A 17,879-nucleotide genomic window follows, 5' to 3' on the forward strand; every position below is an offset into this window, starting at 1 on the left:
ATGGGGGTTAAGTTTCACCCCAGGCCCAGGTGTCCCAGCCCCCACCCTGCCCATACCTGTCACTGCCCCGGCGCCCAGCAGGGCTAGCAGGGTGAGCAGGGCCAACTGGGCCATGGGGACGCCCCATCCTGCGCCCATCTCCTCTCCCTGGACACTGGGACGGCAGCACTAGGGGACCGGGGGGGGGGGAGCACATGTCACACCCTGGAGGGGGGCAGCGCCTGGCATTGGCCAGGGGAGCCTGAATGCCAATGGCTGAAATCCCTGCGCTGACCAGGCTGTTACCGGGCAGAGCAGCAGCGCCAAGCCCCTCAGAGAGAAAATTCAGTGTTCCCGGCTGTCACAGATCGTGCCCACTCCTGGCCTCGTGCGGTCCATGGGGGGTGCCCCTTTCAGTGAGACAGCTCTTCTCGGCGGTCCACTCTCTCTCGGGGGTCAGGCCCCTCCACCTCCTGGAGCCGCACCTCTCGGAGCCTTAGCACGTCTGTCTCTCGCCAGGGGCCCCTCAGGGAGTCCCCTCACTCTGGACCCCCGGGGCCTCCACCCTCCTGAAGGGGTTGATGCCACCCTGTTCTCTAGACCGGAGTGACTCTCAGCCAGCGTAACACAGGATGGTTTATTGAGAGTTGAACACAGCACAGGAAACTCTCAGGGCCTCAGGCCTGGCCTCCCTCAGCCCAGCACATCCCAGTCTCCCCTGCATCCAGGTGGGCTCTGCCTGCTCCCCGTCTCCAGCCCAGAGCCCCCCTGCTTCCCAGCTGGCATCTGAGATCACCGGCCCCAAGCCCTGCCTCTGTCCATTGTCTTCTCTCCAGGAAAACAGGGTCGCCTGGGCCTCCTCTCCCCTCTTCTGTCTTCTGGCCCCCTCTGGCTGGAACTGGCTGGTTAGGTCACCGGGGTCCTCTCTCTGCAGCCCATTGTCCTCCCACTGGCCAGAACCGGCTGCGACTCCTGACCTGGGTCTCTGGGTCACCAGGTCACCAGTCACTGGGGTATCCGTCCTCCAGGCCATCGGCTGGGGTCCCAAGTCCCCTCTCCGGTTCTCTGTAACAACAAACTCCCTCTCCCTTCACCAGTAACACCCGGGGACACTGAGTCCCACTCCCTCTGCATGCAAACCATTGGAAAAGCATGGAAAAAACAAGACAATCCCCCACTTCATCACACCGTCTCTCAGGATTGTATCATGAGTCTCAGGATAATTCTTGTGTTTTCCTAAAGCCCCAGCTCCAGGAGTCATGTGGGTCTGGGATGATTCCAGGCTTATTCTTAGAGACAAAGGGAGTGTCCAGCCCTCGGGACTGTGGGAAGAGCTTCAACCTGTGACCCTCTGGGCACCCTAAGGGGTCAAAAAGCAGAAGGCAAATAAATCCCACAGCTAGTATTTGTACATCATTGCAGGATTTTTGAACATTTGGGGTTGACAATACTGCAAATTCCTGGCTAGATGCCTGCTCCCGGTGTGGACATGGCGCCTCCGGAGTGTGTGTGGGGGGAGTTGTCCCCGGTGTGGACACAGCGTCTCCAGGGAGAGTTTGTCTCCACACACAGCGCTCACGCCACCCCCAGACACCCTGTTCTGCAGCACGGTTGTTTGCACACGGGGGACTTGGCCGGCCCAGCTCTGCACTGGGCGGGGGTTACACCCTGACCCACAGAGCTCTGCCAGGATAAGTGTTAAGTGTAGACCAGGCCACAAACGGGGTTTGGGGCACCATCCATGGGAGACTGGGACACAGACTCCTCACCCTCTAGGGGGCGCTGTTCCCATCTGGCCCCAGGGTGGGGACTGACTGGCTGGGGAGGTGGGGATGGGGACATGGGGCCTTTCCTTTCTGCTGGCACCGGCTCCTATCTGCTGTTAGTGACCAAACTCCTTCCCCCAGGGTCTGTCCTGGGACCTGTGTGGGGTACGTTGGTCCCTGCCCCCTGCCCAAAGCCGCTGCTTCCCGCCCCCATGGCACTAACTCACCCCCCACCCCGGCTAACGAGGGGCCGAGTGCTGGAGAGGCCGGAGAGGGGCCGGCCCAGCAGTTCGGGGCTGGCCTGGGATCCAGGAGCCCTGGGGTCATTCCTGGCCCTACCACAGACTGTGTATGACCCTGGGCCAGTCACTGACTTCTCTGGGCCTCCCTCCCCAGCTGGGCCATGGGGACAATGGCCCTGCCCTGCCCCACGGGGTGGGGGGTGAATGCAGCAGAGAGTGGGAGGGGCTCAGAGACTGGGGGGCCAGAGAAGCCCCTTAGGGAGATTGATGGTGGGAGCATCTGGGAGGCCGAGCTGTGCCTGACCCATGGGGACTGAGCCCCCCTCTATGGTGGGGTGTCTGGGGGGCAGGGCTCAGTCCCGTGGGGGTGGGGGGAAGCTCAGAACTTCTGCCTGTGGGGCCAGCCCCAAACCTTCCTCGGGGGCTAAATTTACGCAGACAAACCAGAGACCCCCCACACACACGGCCTGCCCCACCCCAGCAGAGAGGGGGCTTTGGGGCATCAGGGAAGGGGACAGAGTCTGCCAGACACTTTGCTGTGTGTCCTTCTCTGGTAGCATCTGGGCTAGTGCCATGGCAGGCGCCGGGCTAGTCCTGCAGCCCGAGACCCAGGCCTGTGCTCTGCCCCCTACGAAGGAGAAGTAGGGAACTGAGCCCTGCTGGAGCCGGCTCTGCCTGGCAACTGATGATGCTGCCCAGACCCGATGCTGCCTGGCCCCTGGGCTGGGGGTGCCCAATCCCCGGGGCCGTGGGCAGCGTCCCAGGGCTGGTGCTCGGAGCTGGGCGGAGAAGGTCTCAGGCTGGGGGTCCTGACGACTTTCCAGATCTCCCTCCTGAGCAGCGATGGGGGTGGGTCGGATCCTGGGGGCCGGGAGCCACTGTGCTGGGGCTCTGCTAGTGACACTGACGGTGCTGAGAACCCACCTGACTCATTGCACGGAGCCCCCAGGTGAGCAGAGACCCCAGCGCACCGGGGATCCCCGTCCTGGGCAGGCGCTGGGTGTATCCGGGGTGGGATCGGACCCCACATGCTCCAGGATGCCCTGTCGTGGGCAGGGGCTGTGCATATCATGGGGGAGATCAGAGTCCACAAATCCAGGAGTGCCCCATCCTGGGCAGGTGTTGGCAGGACTGTAGCCAGGACAGGGCAAGTGGGGCGGCCGTCCAGGGCTCACAGCCGTCGGGGTGGAACAATGGGGTGAGGTTCCATTTAGCACAGAGGGTTTCAAACTGTGGGGTGCACCCCCTAGGGTGCTGTGGGAGCCAGAGCACTGCTTGGCAGCCCCCCCGCCCTGCTCCCTGAGCCGCCCCTGCATGGCCGGGTGCACCCCAGGCCCGGTGATCAGGACAGTTCCCAGCAACGCCCCGTGGAGCCGGTCCCTGCCCACGGAGCCCAGCTGCCGTGAGAGGCTCCCCGAGGTGCTCGCGCACCCCTGCCCTGGTGCGCCCGGCTCTGCCACTGCTCCTCAGGGGACGCGTAGCTCCTGATAGTGGGGGGCACCATTGAAAGGTTTGGGGGGCTGAGGAGAGGGGACAATGGGGGGCTGATGGGGCAGAGAGGGTCACAAGGGGGAGCCTGCAGGGAGAAGGATCTCATGCCATGGCAGGCAGGGTATGGTATGGGCAGGGACAGGGCTGGGGGGCTGATCTGGACAGGGTGGGGGCTGCAGGGAGGGGAGGGTCTCACCCCCATGCCAGCGGGGGAAAGGAGGCTGGCGCGGGGGCAGCAGAGGGATCATGGGGAAGTCGCTGTGGTTTGGGTATGACAAAGCCCTGCCCTAGAGGTGCAGCCCCCCCTTCCCCACAGGGACTCAGGGGCTGACCCCTCCCAGGGGGGCACCAGGCACAGGGGGGGATGGGGGAACGTTCCCCAAAGAGCCGCGCCAGGGCCAGACCCTGCTGAGCAGTGAGTGCGTCTGTGCAGAGCAGGGAGCCCCTGGCCCTGATCCCCGGCCTGTCCCCATTGTCCCCCGTCCCCCCAGGGCTCAGACCCATGAGGGGGGCTCTATGGGGCTGACTCTCTCCTCGGCTAGTGGTAGGGGGACCCCTCCTTTGCAGTCGCTCGGTGAGATCCTGCCGGGCGAGCTGGGGTCAGCGAATGACTCCCTAGGATGTAGGTGCCCAACTCCCTTGGGCCCTGGGGAATCCCAGCCTCAGCCCTGAGCCAGTCCCCTCCCCCTCCCGGAGTGTGTCTGACCCCCCAGCACAGCTTTAATGTCTCTGGCTGGGGAGTTCCCAGCTCTTCCAGTGACCGGCCCTGGGGTGTGAGTGTAGGGGGCCAGGGACTGAAAGCGCCCCGAGAACCAGGTCCTGGCGATGGCGGGACATGGAACCAGCCCCACACACAGATGGGAGAATGAAATGTCCTGAAGACACAGTCCCCAGCTCCCCCCAGGAGCTGCTTTGGGCTGGGTCACGTCCCCACTTGCCAGTGGAGCCGGGTTTGGTCTGGTCACTGCTCGGCTGGGAGATGTGAATGGAAACCAGGGAACTGAGCAGGGGGCAGCAGGGGGGTCTCTGCTCTCTCAGTCCTTGCACCAGGGCTGCCCTAGGGGGCCTGTGCTGGGGGGACGGGGGCAGGGGCGCTCTCCCCTGGCAGTCAGTGCTGGCCCCAGAGCCCCACTGTGATGCGGGGGGGCACCGTGCTCCATGCACCTGCCTTCCCCTGACACCAGCAAGTCCTAGTACGAATGTCACAGCCCAGGAGCTGGGGGGCTGCACTGCTGAGGGAAGCGCTGAGACCCCCCTCCCTGGGGTGGGGATCAGCTCCCCGGGTGGCCGGTGGTGGTGCTGATGCCCCGTCTCCCTGCAGCGGAGAACATGCTCTCCCAGGTGGCCTTCTACCAGCGCACAGACCCGACCCAGCGGGAGGTCGGGGAGTTCATGTTTGAGTTCGACCAGGACGAGATCTTCCACGTGGACCTGGAGAGGAAGGAGACCGTCTGGCGCCTGCCTGACTTCGGCAAGTTCACCAGCTTCGAGGCACAGGGCGCCCTGGGCAACATCGCCGTGCTGAAGAAGAACATGGAGATCATGATCCAGAGGTCCAACCGCACACGGGCCCGGAACGGTACAGTACGGGGGGGTGAGGGCACCTTTCCCGCCAGGGGCCTGACCCGTCCTCCAACCTTCATAGAATCATAGAATATCAGGGTTGGGAGAGACCTCAGGAGGTATCGAGTCCAACCCCCTGCTCAAAGCTGGACTCTCTCCAATTTGTTCACATCCCTTTTGTAGTGAGGGGCCCCAAAACTGGACACAGTACTCCAGATGTGCCCTCACCAGTGCTGAATAGAGGGGAATGATCACATCCCTCGATCTGCTGGCAGTGCTCCTACTTATACAGCCCAAAATGCCGTTAGCCTTCTTGGCAACAAGGGCACACTGTTGACTCATATCCAGCTTCTCGTCCACTGTAACTCCTAGGTCCTTTTCTGCAGAACTGCTACCTAGCCATTCGGTCCCTAGTCTGTAGCGGTGCATGGGATTCTTCCGTCCTAAGTGCAGGACTCTGCACTTGTCCTTGTTGAACCTCATCAGATTTCTTTTGGCCCAATCCTCCAATTTGTCTAGATCCCTCTGTATCCTATCCCTACCCTCCAGCATATCTACCACTCCTCCCAGTTTAGTGTCATCTGTCAACTTGCTGAGGGTGCAATCCACGCCACCCTCCAGATCATTAATAAAGATGTTGAAAAAAAACGGCCTCAGGACCAACCCCTGGGGCACTCGGCTTGATACCGGCTGCCAACTAGACATGGAGCCATTGATCACTACCCATTGAGCCCGACAATCTAGCCAGCTTTCTACCCACCTTATAGTCCATTCATTCAGCCCATACTTCTTTAACTTGCTGGCGAGAATATTATGAGAGACCATATCAAAAGCTTTCCTAAAGTCAAGATATATCACGTCCACCGCTTTCCCCATATCCACAGAGCTAGTTATCTCATCACAGAAGGCAATCAGGTTGGTCAGGCATGACTTGCTCTTGGTGAATCCATGTTGACTGTTCCTGATCACTTTCCTCTCCTCCAAGTGCTTCACAATGGATTTCTTGAGGACCTGCTCCAAGATATTTCCAGGGACTGAAGTGAGGCTGTCTGGTCTGTAATTCCCCGGGTTCTCTTTCTTCCCTTTTAAAAATATGGGCACTATATTTGCCTTTTTCCAATCGTCCGGGACCTCGCCAGATCGCCACAAGTTTTCAAAGATAATGGCCAATGGCTCTGCTACTCCCTCAGCCAACTCCCTCAGCATCCTTGGATGCATTAGATCTGGACCCATGGACTTGTGCATGTCCAGCTTTTCTAAATAGTCCTTAACCTCGTTTTTGACCACTGAGGGCTGCTCACCTCCTCCCCATACTGTGCTGCCCAGTGCAGCAGTCTGGGAGCTGACCTTGTCTGTGAAGACCGAGGCAAAAAAAGCTTTGTGTACTTCAGCTTTTTCCACATCATCTGTCACTAGGTTGCCTCCCCCATTCAGTAAGGGTCCCGCACTTTTCCTGACCTTCTTCTTGTTGCTAACATACCTGTAGAAACCCTTCTTGTTTCCCTTCACATCCCTTGCTAGCTGCAACTCCAATTGTGTCTTGACCTTCCTGATTACACCCCTGCATGCTCTAGCAATATTTTTATACTCCCTAGTCATCTGTCCAAGTTTCCACGTCTTGTAAGCTTCCTTTTTGAGTTTAAGCTCACCGAAGATTTCTCTGTTAAGCCAAGCTGGTCGCCGGCCATATTTGCTATTCTTTCTACACATCGGGATGGTTTGTTCCTGCGTCCTCAATAAGGCTTCTTTAAAATACCGCCAGCTCCCATGGACTCCTTTCCCCCTCATATTAGCCTCCCAGGGGTTCCTGCCCATCAGTTCCCTAAGGGAGTCAAAGTCTGCTTTTCTGAAGTCCAGGCTCCGTATTCTGCTGCTCTCCTTTCTTCCTTCTGTCAGGATCCCGAACTCGACCATCTCATGGTCACTGCTGCCCAGGTTGCCACCCACTTCTACTTCCCCTACCAAATCTTTCCTGTTTGTGAGCAGCAGGTCAAGAGGAGCATGGCCCCTAGTCGGTTCTTCCAACACTTCCACCAGGAAGTTGTCCCCAACCCTCTCCAAAAACTTCTTGGATTGTCTGTGCACTGCTGTATTGCTCTCCCAGCAGATATTGGGTGATTGAAGTCCCCCGTGAGAACCAGGGCCTGTGATCTGGAAACTTCGGTTAGTTATCCGAAGAAAGCCTCGTCTACCTCATCCTCCTTGTCTGGTGGTCTATAGCAGACGCCCACCATGACATCACCCTTGTTGCTCTCGCCTCTAAACTTAACCCAAAGACTCTCAACAGGCTGCTCTCCAGTTTCATACTGGAGCTCTGAGCAATCACACTGCTCTCTTACATACAGTGTCCCTTCCCTGGCAGGGACCTGATACCTCCCAACACCTTCCCCGCCAGGGACCTTACCCCTCCCCCACCTTCCCCGCCAGGGGCCTGATCCCTCCCCCCACCTTCCCCGCCAAGGTCCTGAGCCTTCTCCCGCTTCCCTGGATCCCTTTCCCCACCTTCCTGAGCAGAGACCCATCCCATCTCTCCCCCACCTTCCCCTGCTCGCACACCCACCCGGGCTGATACCAGACCCCTCCAGAGATTGAGAGCCCCCTCTCAGCTCCCCTCCCAGCCCCTGGAAGGCTCCGGGGAGCCAGTCAGCCGGGGCCAGGGCTCTGCAGGGCAGGGGGCCTGGGCAGTTCACACCCTCCAGGCTGGTGGCCCAGGGCAACTCCTTTGCTGAGGGCTGTTTGTTGCCCCTGCCCAGAGCCAGGCCCTGCCCCTGAGGGATTCTCTCCCCTGCCCTGGTGCCTCATGAGCCGTCAGTGCAGGGAGCTGGGACCGTCCCAGGGACGCCCCCACAGCCCTGGGGAGAGACCCTGAGCTGGAGCGTGAGCACCAGGGACTGGCTGGCTCACGGGGGCAGGGAATGGGACACAGGGCCTGTCCCCTCTAGGGGGTGCTGGCTCTAATCTGGCCCCAGAGCAGGGACTGGCTGGCTCGGGGGTCGGGCAATGGGACCCACTAACCCCTGTCTCCCCAGTGCCCCCTGAGGTGACCGTGTTCCCCGAAGACCCCGTGGAGCTGGGCGAGCCCAACATCCTGATCTGCTTCGTGGACAAGTTCTCCCCGCCGGTGCTACGCCTCACGTGGCTGAAAAACGGGCAGGAGGTGACCGAGGGCGTCTCCGAGACTGACTTCTACCCCCGCCAGGACAATTCCTTCCGCAAGTTCTCCTACCTGCCCTTCCTCCCCAGTCAGGGCGACTTCTACGACTGCCGGGTGGAGCACTGGGGGCTGCCCGAGCCCTTCACGAAGCACTGGGGTGAGGCCGGTGCGCCCGGGGACCCTGCTGGGCACAGGGCTGGGAGCCAGGATGCCTGGGTTCTATCCCAGCTCTGAGAAGGAAGGGTGGGAACAGCTCCCCTCACTCCATGTTCTGTCCCTCTCCTCCTCTCTCCAGAAGTCCAGGTGCCCACCCCTGTCCCCAAGACCTCAGAGACCCTGGTGTGCGCCCTGGGCCTGGCCGTGGGCATCATCGGCATCATCGTGGGCACCATCCTCATCATCAAGGGCATGAAGATGAACGCCGCCCGCAACCCGCGGGGCCCCTTGTGAGTAGCCACTGCCCGGGGAGGGCACCTGCTGCACCCGCAGCCCCTGGGCCCACCCAGCACCCCCTGTTTGAATGAGAGACTCACTGGGGGTGCTGGGGAATGGCCCCGATCCCTGCCAGCCTTGCGTTGGGCCCAGGGCTCCTGGTAACTGACCCTCTTTGCCTTTCAGATAAACGCGGGGAGGAGCTGGGGCCCCCGAATCCCCCAGGTGCCTTCGTGGGACGCACTCGCACGCCCCCTCCCCATGCTGTCCCCAGCGTCCCTGCTCTGTGCCTGTCAGTGCCAGCTGCTGAACACAGGCGGGAGCCCCCTTGCCCTGTAACCACGACGAGCCAACCCACTGGAGATTTACTGGGGAGCCGGCCCATTGGACTTCCCTCACTCACCCCCTGCTGGGCTTGGGAGGGGGACGCCTATCCCGGGAGAGGGCTACTGCCCAATGGGGCTGGGAATGGGGGTCGGTCCTCGTCAGGGAGCAGCAGGGCCCACGGGGTTGATCCAAACCCCATTGCTGTCATGGAGAAGGTTTCTCTTGACTCCGGTGTGCGCTGGACTGGGCCCCGAGCCTGGCCCCTGTTGGTCAGAGGCTGCTGTCAGTCACCCCAGGTAAAGCCCCTCTAGCCATTACCCAGCAGGCTTTGGGACAGATTCGGCCATTCCAGGTCAATGGGGTCCCTGTGGGGTGGGATCGGGCCCATGGCTGGCAGTGGGGCAGCTCCAGCGCCTGGCTAAAGGCCCCATTGCACCCATGTGCAGCTCCCCCGGGGTCCAGCCCTGCTGAGCCCAGCGCCCAGCGCGGGGTCTGTGTGGGACGGTCCCAGCCCCTGTATAGCCCCCGCCATGTGCCCCGTGTGTGTCCACAGCCCGGCCACCCCCGAACTCATTCTGCAGCTTTGCTAACAGCAATAAAGTGGGGTTTTGGGATGTTTCTGAGGTATTGATCATGATTTAAAATCTGGTCAGTCTGTGCCGTGCCCGCGGCAGCCTGTGTTATCCCAGCCCAACCCCCGTCTGTCCACGGGCATCGAGTTATACAGGGAGTTAAGGGAGTTTGGTATGAGGGCTAAGGAAGGAGCCAGGACTCCTGGGTTCTGTCCCAGCTCTGGGTCGGGAGTGGGGGTGAGTGGGGGAGAACTGGGAGTCAGGATTCTGGGGTTCCCATTGGTGACACTGACTTGCTGCAAGTTGTGACACATCATGTGCCTCAGTTTCCCCTTGTGTGAAATATGGCCAATCTCCTTCTGTGGTGGTGGTGGGAGCTCTGGGGCTGAGGGATGGTCCATGGAACACTTTGAGCTCGTCCCATGGCCAGGAGCCCAGGAGTAGGGCAGGGTTCATGGGCCAGGCTCCCCCGGGACTGAACCCCGCAGGGTGAGCAGCTGCAGAGAGACACTGTGACACAAAAGGCAAATCCCCCTGTCACGGAGTCCCCGGGCGATGCTCTGGAACTGCTCCCTACGAAGCCAGTCAGGACTCTGGTGAAGTCTCCTCTCTGTGAGCAGACTGTCTCCAGGGCAAGAAGCTCACACGGCTTCACCTTCCTGGGTCTGAAATTGGGAGCATTCAGCATCCCCTGCCCCTCCGGGCGCTTCCCTTTTTATCCCACAAACACTGTTTTACATCATCATCACACACATTCAGGAAATGCCCCCGAGCAACAGGATCACCCATTTCTGCAGAGCTTGTAACACCTTCCCCCGTACTCCATTCTCCACCACCTCTCTCATCTGCTGCCACAGGCCACATTACTCATTCCAGCCCCTCGCTTTAGGCTTCTGAATTTTACTCTAGACGCTTCAAGTGTGAAAGTGTTTTCAAACCATTCCCTTGAATTTACCATAATTTGCATCATCATCAATAGGCATCTTATTGAATCTGTCCAGAGCTTTCCCAGACACCTTTGCAACCAACGTGGGCATCGTTTGGTCTTCAGGATCGCATGGAGCACACACAGCCGCTCAGAGGTGATGAAATATTCAGCCATGTCCCTGTCTTGCTGTAGGCAGGACACAGCCGTTCCCATTGGTGGATTTTTGGAATGGTGGGAGCCCCTGGTGTGTCTGTGGGCTGCTGGTTCTGCCTCTCTAACAAGTCCAGTTCATGCTTCCTCTCTCCTTCCTTCTCCTCCATGGCGAGCTTCTGGGCCTCGGATTCCTTATCAGCCTCTATCGGTCTCAGTTCCAGGGCGCTCTGGTGTGCAGCCTCTTGTCCGGCATCTCTGCTTGTGTGGTTCTTCGCTCTCCCGCTTCTCGTGCATTGATCTCCAGCTGCTTTAATTCCATTTGCCTTTTGCTCCCTCCATCTCCCGTCCCCCCCACTACCCTCCCATCTCTCCCCATGGTGTGTCCCTCAGTCAGTGCATCGTCACCCTTCCTGGCTCGGTTACTTACCCTGCTGCCTGCCCTCTTCCCCCTTCCCCACCCCACCCTCTGCCCTCCCCACTCCTAGCCCCCACCCCCACGGGTCGGCAATGTGTCCCTGGTAAACACATTGAGGTCTGCGGGCCAGAGACATTTTCTCACGGGGGTGGCTCCACCCACCCTGCGCTGACCCGGCTTCCAGCCCATTAGTCGGGAACCGTGGCCAATGGGAGCGATGGGGGGCGGGGTCAGAGCTGCCTGGCTCCACCCCCACAGCAGGGCTGCGGAGGGAGCCACAGGCAGCTGCTCGGCCCCGGGCAGGGCGAACAGCAGGAGTCTGTCACTGTCAGACAGACACAGACAGAGACAGACACAGCCGGGGGGTTGTGGGGACAGAGAGATGGGTGGGGCCACAGACAGATGGAGGCAGGGGAAGCAGGAGTGGTGATGGGCACCCTGGGGCTGGCATTAAATACGCAGTACAGAGGGGGCTTCCTGGGAAGCTATAGCAACCCCACCCCACTTCAGAGCAGACCCGGGCTGCAGCTAGCTCCGTCCATCACTCGCCGCCCTCACCCCACAGAGAGAGACCCACAACCCTCTGCCCCCCCCCCGAGAAACCACTGGCCCCTATGCCCCGTCACCCCTTTCTGGAGAGCCCCCCCTTTGTGCCTCCAGAGACAGCTCCCCTCCCCCCTGCTCCCTACAATCTCCCCCTTTGCCTTCCCCCTCCCCCCAGCCCATTGACCCCCGCGGCCAATGGGAGCTGCACCTGAGGCAGACGCCTGCTTGCAGACTCAGACCTGCCTGGTGCCTCCACAGTGCAGGGTAGGGGAGCCACAGGTGAGCAAGCCCCGGTCATCAGCATCACAGGCCCAGCAATTCTCTGTTTGGGGATTTAATTTCACTGAGGCAAGTAATTCAAGCTACTCTTCCTTTCCAGACAGCTGGTGGCTTTTCCGATAAGAAAACGTACAATTTCTTTGCAAAGAACTCCATTTATCATTTTTCACTTGCGAAGTGTATGTTCTGGTTGTTCATTTATTTTGTTAACTCAGTTTCAGAGGCAATTTTAAAAGTCACTTGAATTGTACCTGTTTTTTTTCCCATTGGTCCAAAAGCACATGGAAGAGGTGCAGATTTTTATTTCTGTGGGCAAACCACCCTACGTGGAAATGTAAGTGTCGGAGCTAGAAAAGCTCTGCAGGGGTAAGGGTCCCTTCAGGAAATTGTCCTCAAGTCATTCATTCATTCTTCTGGGCATTCCACTCTATTGTTCCCCCTGCGGTGATAGTGATCAGTGTCTCTACCCACAGGGGAGATTGTTTTTTCTAAAAGCAGTTATTTTATTTTATGTTAAGAATTTAGAGGCAACACACAAGACAGTGAAAATAAACCCTTACTTCCACGTAGCCTTTCATGTTGCAGACTTTCTTCTCCTCAGACGATAAAATTTACGAATTGCGAGTTTTTGGTCTGGTTCTGGCACTGGAATGAGATTTTTTCGGAAGGCTCCCTGTTCGACTGTGGTAGAAACAGTACCTTTCTTTGTAGGTGGCTCTTCCTCGTGGGTAGACTTACTTTCAAACCAGCATTTTCTTCCTACATCCAACACATGCTTCATACTTTCACTAGACTGAGTGCCTTCTATTGTTCCATTGCTGGTCTCCTTTGCCATTTGTCTTTCAATAGTAGTTCCAGGGTTGTCGTAGTCTTTTGCTGTAGTTTCTAAATGGGATATTAAGTCCTGTAGTCTACTTGTAACATCCTCTTGTTGCTCCATAATATGCATTAGCTCTTGAATTCATTTATTCTGTGTTGTCATTTTCTCAGTAGCTTCTTCAAGTTGTAGAGCAGATACATTTAATTTAATCACCTGCATTTCAAGCTCTTCAGTTCTCTGTCTCAGCTCTCTTTGGTTTTAGTTAGCTCAACAGTAACTTTCCCCAGTTTTTGTTCAAGCTAACAATAACTTCCTGAGGGTCTTCTAGGGATCCAATATACCTGTGAGCTACTCCTGCCTGCTTCTTAATATCAGTGACAGCATCTTGCAGAGAATTAATAATGCCCTCAAGAGCAATACAGTTTTCAGGAGCTACATTATTGCCTCCTTCCAGCATTCCAGCTCTTTCATTGCAGTGGGGATTCTTTATCTCCTGTTCTTCATCCAGGTTTTTGGCACATTCATTTACCAAATCCTTGTAGATTCTCAAGCATTGTTCAGAAGCTTCTTCCAGCAACTCTCAATCATGAGACAGGCATTGCTTGAAATCTGTTTCCCGTTGAGCAAAATACTGAGTAAATTCTTGGGTGACTTCTTCATGAATTTTTAATTCCAAGAGTAACTTATCTTTTCTCTTGTTGACCAGCTTGCTTTTCAAGTCCTCTCTTATAGTTAGTAGTCTCAGATACTCTTCTTTTCCAATAATTACTTTCTTTTCCTCCGCCTCGTTTGACATCCCTTTTACCATATCATGCTCTTTGTGTGTGTCATTGTTATCCACAGTTAAATGATCATTATCTTCTATCACATCTTCCAGATTCCTGTCCCAAAGTAGAGGGGCTCTTTTCCTTGCTACCTGCATTTTAGTGTCAGCATTATTTATGAGAGACACGTCTCTTGCAGACTTCTGGACAAATGGCTGCTCTTGGGGAGCATTAGAAGAGTCTAGAACACAAATTTTGGGGCAATTGCTGAGAACTTTAGCACACTGAGCGTTTCACCATATGCAGCGGTACACTGGCTGATGTTTACCATGATATACAGCTTCCCTTTTCCACTGAAAAAGCCTTGAAGGAAGTGAGTTTCCCGAAACGGTATATGCAGCTGCAGCTTTGACTGTTGACTGTTCTTGAGTGCATTGATGCATTTGCCTAGAATCAGTAGAGAAGTGTTAATATTTCCACTCTCTTTCAATCTATCACCTTCATTGTGCGTCTTGGTACATCTTTCTGAGCCAGCAAGACCACAGAGTGCCAAGTCACTGACTCATGTTACATAGGGTTACCATATTTAGTGCCTCCGAAAGGAGGACACTCCACGGGGCCCCGGCCCCGCCCCCAGCCCCGCCCACGCCCCCTCCCCAACTCCGCCCCCTCCCCAAAGTCTCCGCCCCCTCCCCTGCTTCCCACAAACATTTGAGTCGCGGGAAGCCTGAAGCAGGTAAGGGGGTGTATGGGGGGAGGAGGCGCGGCCCACCCCCGGCCCCCGGCACCGCAGGTCCCCAGCCCGTCCCCCGAGCCCTCGGCCTGTCCCCCGAGCCCCTGAGCCCCCGGCACTGCCGGCCCGGCCCCCGAGCCCCCGGCCCGGCCCAGCACCGCCGGCCGAGCCCCTGAGCCCCCGGCCCGGTACCGCCGGCCTGGCCCCGGAGCCCCCGGCCTGGCACCGCCAGCCCGGCCCCCTAGCCCCCGGCACCACACCGCCGGCCCGGCCCCAGAGCCCCCGGCCCGGCCCAGCCCCGCTCCGCCAGCCCGGCCCCCGAGCCCCCGGCCCGGCACCGCATGTCCCGATTTTCCTGGACATGTCTGGCTTTTTGGGATTTCCCCCCGGACGGGGATTTGGAGCCCAAAAAGCCGGACATGTCCGGGAAAATCTGGACATATGGTAACCCTAATGTTACATCAGGTGCTTCAGAATCTTCAGGCTTTAACATTTGAACAGTGAATTTGCTGCGACTTCTACTGAAGTAAGGATTCAGTTTGGTGCAAGCAATACTCTAGTGCTTCAACCCGAGCTGCAGAAGTTTAAAAGCTTCTTTTGAATCAGAAATCTGAATCCACTGCAGATCTTTTACATCAGAGCAGCCTCTGATACCTTGAGCAAGACAGAGCACCCTTCCTTTCTTGTCATTTGACACTGGGAGTGACAAGTCGTAAACACACTCATTGTAAATCTCACAGAAGGAAACCCAAACAGAAAATGTCATGTCGAATGCCACGCTCATGTTAGGTTCTTCAGGTTCCCAAGTCTGCAGATGATTCTGAAGTTTTGCTGTTATTGTTTATGCTGTTTTGAGAGTCCTCCTCATTCATTAGGCGAGAGATTGAATTTTTAACAGCAATTTTTTCTCTCACTTGCTCGTTAGTCAGTCTTATATAATCTCTACATCGAAGGGGGTTGAAATCCATATCTGGGTACACTTTGCCATCTCCCACAGGGGAGAGGCAGAAGACTGGGTCAACACTTCAGCGACTCTGCCTCTACCCTTGTTCTGTCCGCTCCCTCTACCAGCCCCTTTGGCCTCCCTAGGATCCCCCCTCCCATTACTCCCTCTGGGTCTTCTTTCTCTGGAGCGTCTCATGAAGTAATGTCTGTCATTACAGGCTCTTATCTCTGTAATGTATTTAAATTTGATGCATTTGTTAAGTGTTAATTAATGCACTATGGGAGTCCCCCTTCAGCCCTCTGTATAAATTGATCCTCTTCTTTCCATATGTTTTGCCCATAGGGTAGATGTTTGCTCAGGTCTTGTGATGTAAGCAAATGAGTCTTGTCTATAACTTGCTATAACTTTAATTCAAAGATCAAAAAAGGAACATTAACATTTATGATGATACTTGAGTGAAATAGTATTATTGTCTCTATGTCTCTTTGAAGGTTGTGGTAACCTGTATGTGAACTGTTTAATGGATAGATTACCCTGTGCTAATTGCCAGGATGTTTGGGAGAAGGAGAGTTAAGCCTATTGTTTTCTCAGGCCGAAAGGCTGCTGGAAATGTATAAGAACCCTGGGACACGATCCTACTTCATCTCAGATCTGCTTTGGGTTTCAAGAGGGGGAAACCTTGAGCCATAAGGATTGAGATCCCCAGTCATTGACTGGAGCCACCCTGAATATGGACATTGAACTATAACCTATGGACTATTTCTAAAAGGACTTTTGGCAACTACAAGCTCACCTCTGCTATGTATCTGAACCTCAAGAATTGAATTCAAGTCTGTATGTATATTGATCTTTTAACCAACACTCTCTCTCTTTTCTTTTTAAATACATTTTAGCTTAGTTAATAAGAATTGGCTATAAGCGTGGATTTTGGGTAAGATCTAAGTTCTAATTGAACCTGGGTGTGTGGCTGATCCTTTGGGATTGGAAGAACCTTTTCTTTTATATGATGAGATAAGATTTTCAGTAATCATCATCATATCTGACAGGTGTGTCTGGATGGAGGCCTGAGACTGGGCACTTTAAGGGAACTGCGTTGTTTGGACTTCTGAGTAACCTGTATGGTAATATAGAAGTTGTTTTGTGCTGGCTTGGTAAATCTAAGTATTGGAATATCCACCAGTGTTTGGGGTTTGTCTGCCCCGTTCTGTTTGTAGTTCACCCTAATTGAGTGACCTCAGCTGGCTCCCACGGGCAGCACCGTCACAACCTGCGGCTCTGCCACCCCGACCTGCCCAACGGTGAGCGCAGGGCCAGGCTCGCTGGGAGATGGGGCAGCGCTAGGGCCTGTGCTGCAGGGAGCGGGGCGCGGCGGGGGGGGGAGAGCAGCAGGGGGCTCTCCCCTAGCACTCAGGGCTGCCCCATTGCCCCTGGATGGCGCTAGGGAGCCGTGCTGCTGGGGTGTCTCAGTGGGGGAAACGAAGAGGATTCTTTGTGCACTGACATGTCCCCCCCCCACCAGGCGAGTACTGGATTGACTCCAACGAGGGCTGCTCCCAGGACTCCTTCAAGGTGCACTGCAACTTCACGGCTGGTGGGGAGTAGGGTGACCAGATGTCCCGATTTTATAGGGACAGTCCTGATTTTTGGGGCTTTTTCTTATACAGGCTCCTATTACCCCACACCCTGTCCTGATTTCTCACACTTGCTGTCTGGTTACCCTAGTGGGGAGACGCAGGAGGTGAGTGTGATGGGAGCTGGGGGGGGACTGGCAGCCAGGACTCCTGGGTTCTCTCCCCATGCTCTCTCCCTTCCCTGCCGTATCAGTTAAAATAATGAACAAGCCCTGTTAATTAACGTCTCCCCAGGGCTCAGATCGCCCCCCTCCCCGGCTGTTTGCAAGGGATTGTTGCTCTGGGTGTATTTTAAAAGCCTTCACCAACCTCCCGCCGTGGAAGAAGCCAAGGAGCGAAGAGAAGGACGCTGGTTTTATTGTTTTATTTTAAATTAATTCTATTATTTAAGGCGTGGAGACACACAGGGGTCTGCGCCCTGCTGCAGAGTTTGAATCCCAAACAAGCCCATGTGCTCCGGTGCGACGCTGCCTGTCTGCAGCTGGGGGCGGGGAGGATCCAACTGATTTTCTCGGGGCTGTCGGACACATATCATGGGGCGACTGTCTTGGCTTTTCAGGGTCTCACCCGGTGCTGAGCCGGCGGGCGGTGTAATGTTTGTAAGTAATTTTGGAAGTTGTGTTGTAATATATCAGGTAGAATTTTCCTGCTTTTGGGTGTTGTTATTTTTGGTGTCCCGTTCCCTCGGCTCCCCCCAATACTCCCCCTGGCCTCGCCCTGCTCGAGCGCTTTGCTCCACCCCGGGCTTTTTCCGCTGCTCTGTTTTCCTTCACCCCCAATGAAAATACGGGCCACGAACAAACCCACATGCAGATCCATGGCCCCCTGCAAGGCTGGCCTGTGGCGGGTAATGTTTTCCCGTTAAAAAGGTGATCAAAGTTTATGTGAACCCCTCCAGATATTTAATAATTTCAGAAAGCCTGATTCTAGTATCACTTCTATTGTATAAATCTGATATTACTCTAAACGAGTCAATGGTTTTATAATGGGGTAACTAAAAAAGAACAAAACAAAACAAAAAGAACAAAACAAAAAGAAAAACCAGGCCCATAGGCTTTATCCTTCATGTGTAATGGATTACATTTTTCTGTCATGAGTTTGTTCTTTTTTCTGTTTGCACAAAACATGCAATACACAT

At 56.1% G+C, this 17,879-nt stretch overlaps 2 protein-coding genes and 1 pseudogene across 3 annotated transcripts in view; 2 read left to right on the forward strand and 1 right to left on the reverse strand.

Moving 5' to 3' along the window:
* The window catches only part of LOC117886991 (zinc finger protein 445-like), a 731,357-nt gene that overhangs the window by 345,739 nt on the left and 367,739 nt on the right, over positions 1-17,879 (forward strand). The window lies entirely within an intron of this gene.
* On the forward strand, positions 2,790-9,502 carry LOC117886999 (HLA class II histocompatibility antigen, DR alpha chain-like). Of its 2 annotated transcripts, XM_034789225.1 has the most exons (5): positions 2,792-2,936; positions 4,800-5,057; positions 8,071-8,352; positions 8,491-8,641; positions 8,814-9,502. In XM_034789225.1, exons 1-5 carry the CDS (start codon positions 2,831-2,833, stop codon positions 8,815-8,817), a joined length of 801 nt encoding a protein of 266 aa, XP_034645116.1. In that variant the 5' UTR covers positions 2,792-2,830; the 3' UTR covers positions 8,818-9,502. The 2 variants fall into 2 exon arrangements, with proteins under 2 accessions (XP_034645117.1, XP_034645116.1); XM_034789226.1 differs by lacking the exon at positions 8,814-9,502 and having other exon boundaries at positions 2,790-2,936; positions 8,491-8,645.
* The window catches only part of LOC117887462, a 27,650-nt pseudogene continuing 23,018 nt past the window's right edge, over positions 13,248-17,879 (reverse strand).

The sequence above is a fragment of the Trachemys scripta genome, chromosome 14 (genome assembly GCF_013100865.1).
Source record: "Trachemys scripta elegans isolate TJP31775 chromosome 14, CAS_Tse_1.0, whole genome shotgun sequence".
NCBI lineage: Eukaryota > Metazoa > Chordata > Testudines > Emydidae > Trachemys > Trachemys scripta.

Excerpts from the sequence above, each read along its gene's own strand:
- LOC117886999 (XM_034789226.1), top strand. The coding sequence starts at position 2,831 with ATGGGGGTGGGTCGGATCCTGGGGGCCGGGAGCCACTGTGCTGGGGCT. Across the intron at positions 5,058-8,070 it reads CCGCACACGGGCCCGGAACG|TGCCCCCTGAGGTGACCGTG; the intron begins GTACAGTACGGG and ends CTGTCTCCCCAG. Across the intron at positions 8,353-8,490 it reads GCCCTTCACGAAGCACTGGG|AAGTCCAGGTGCCCACCCCT; the intron begins GTGAGGCCGGTG and ends TCCTCTCTCCAG.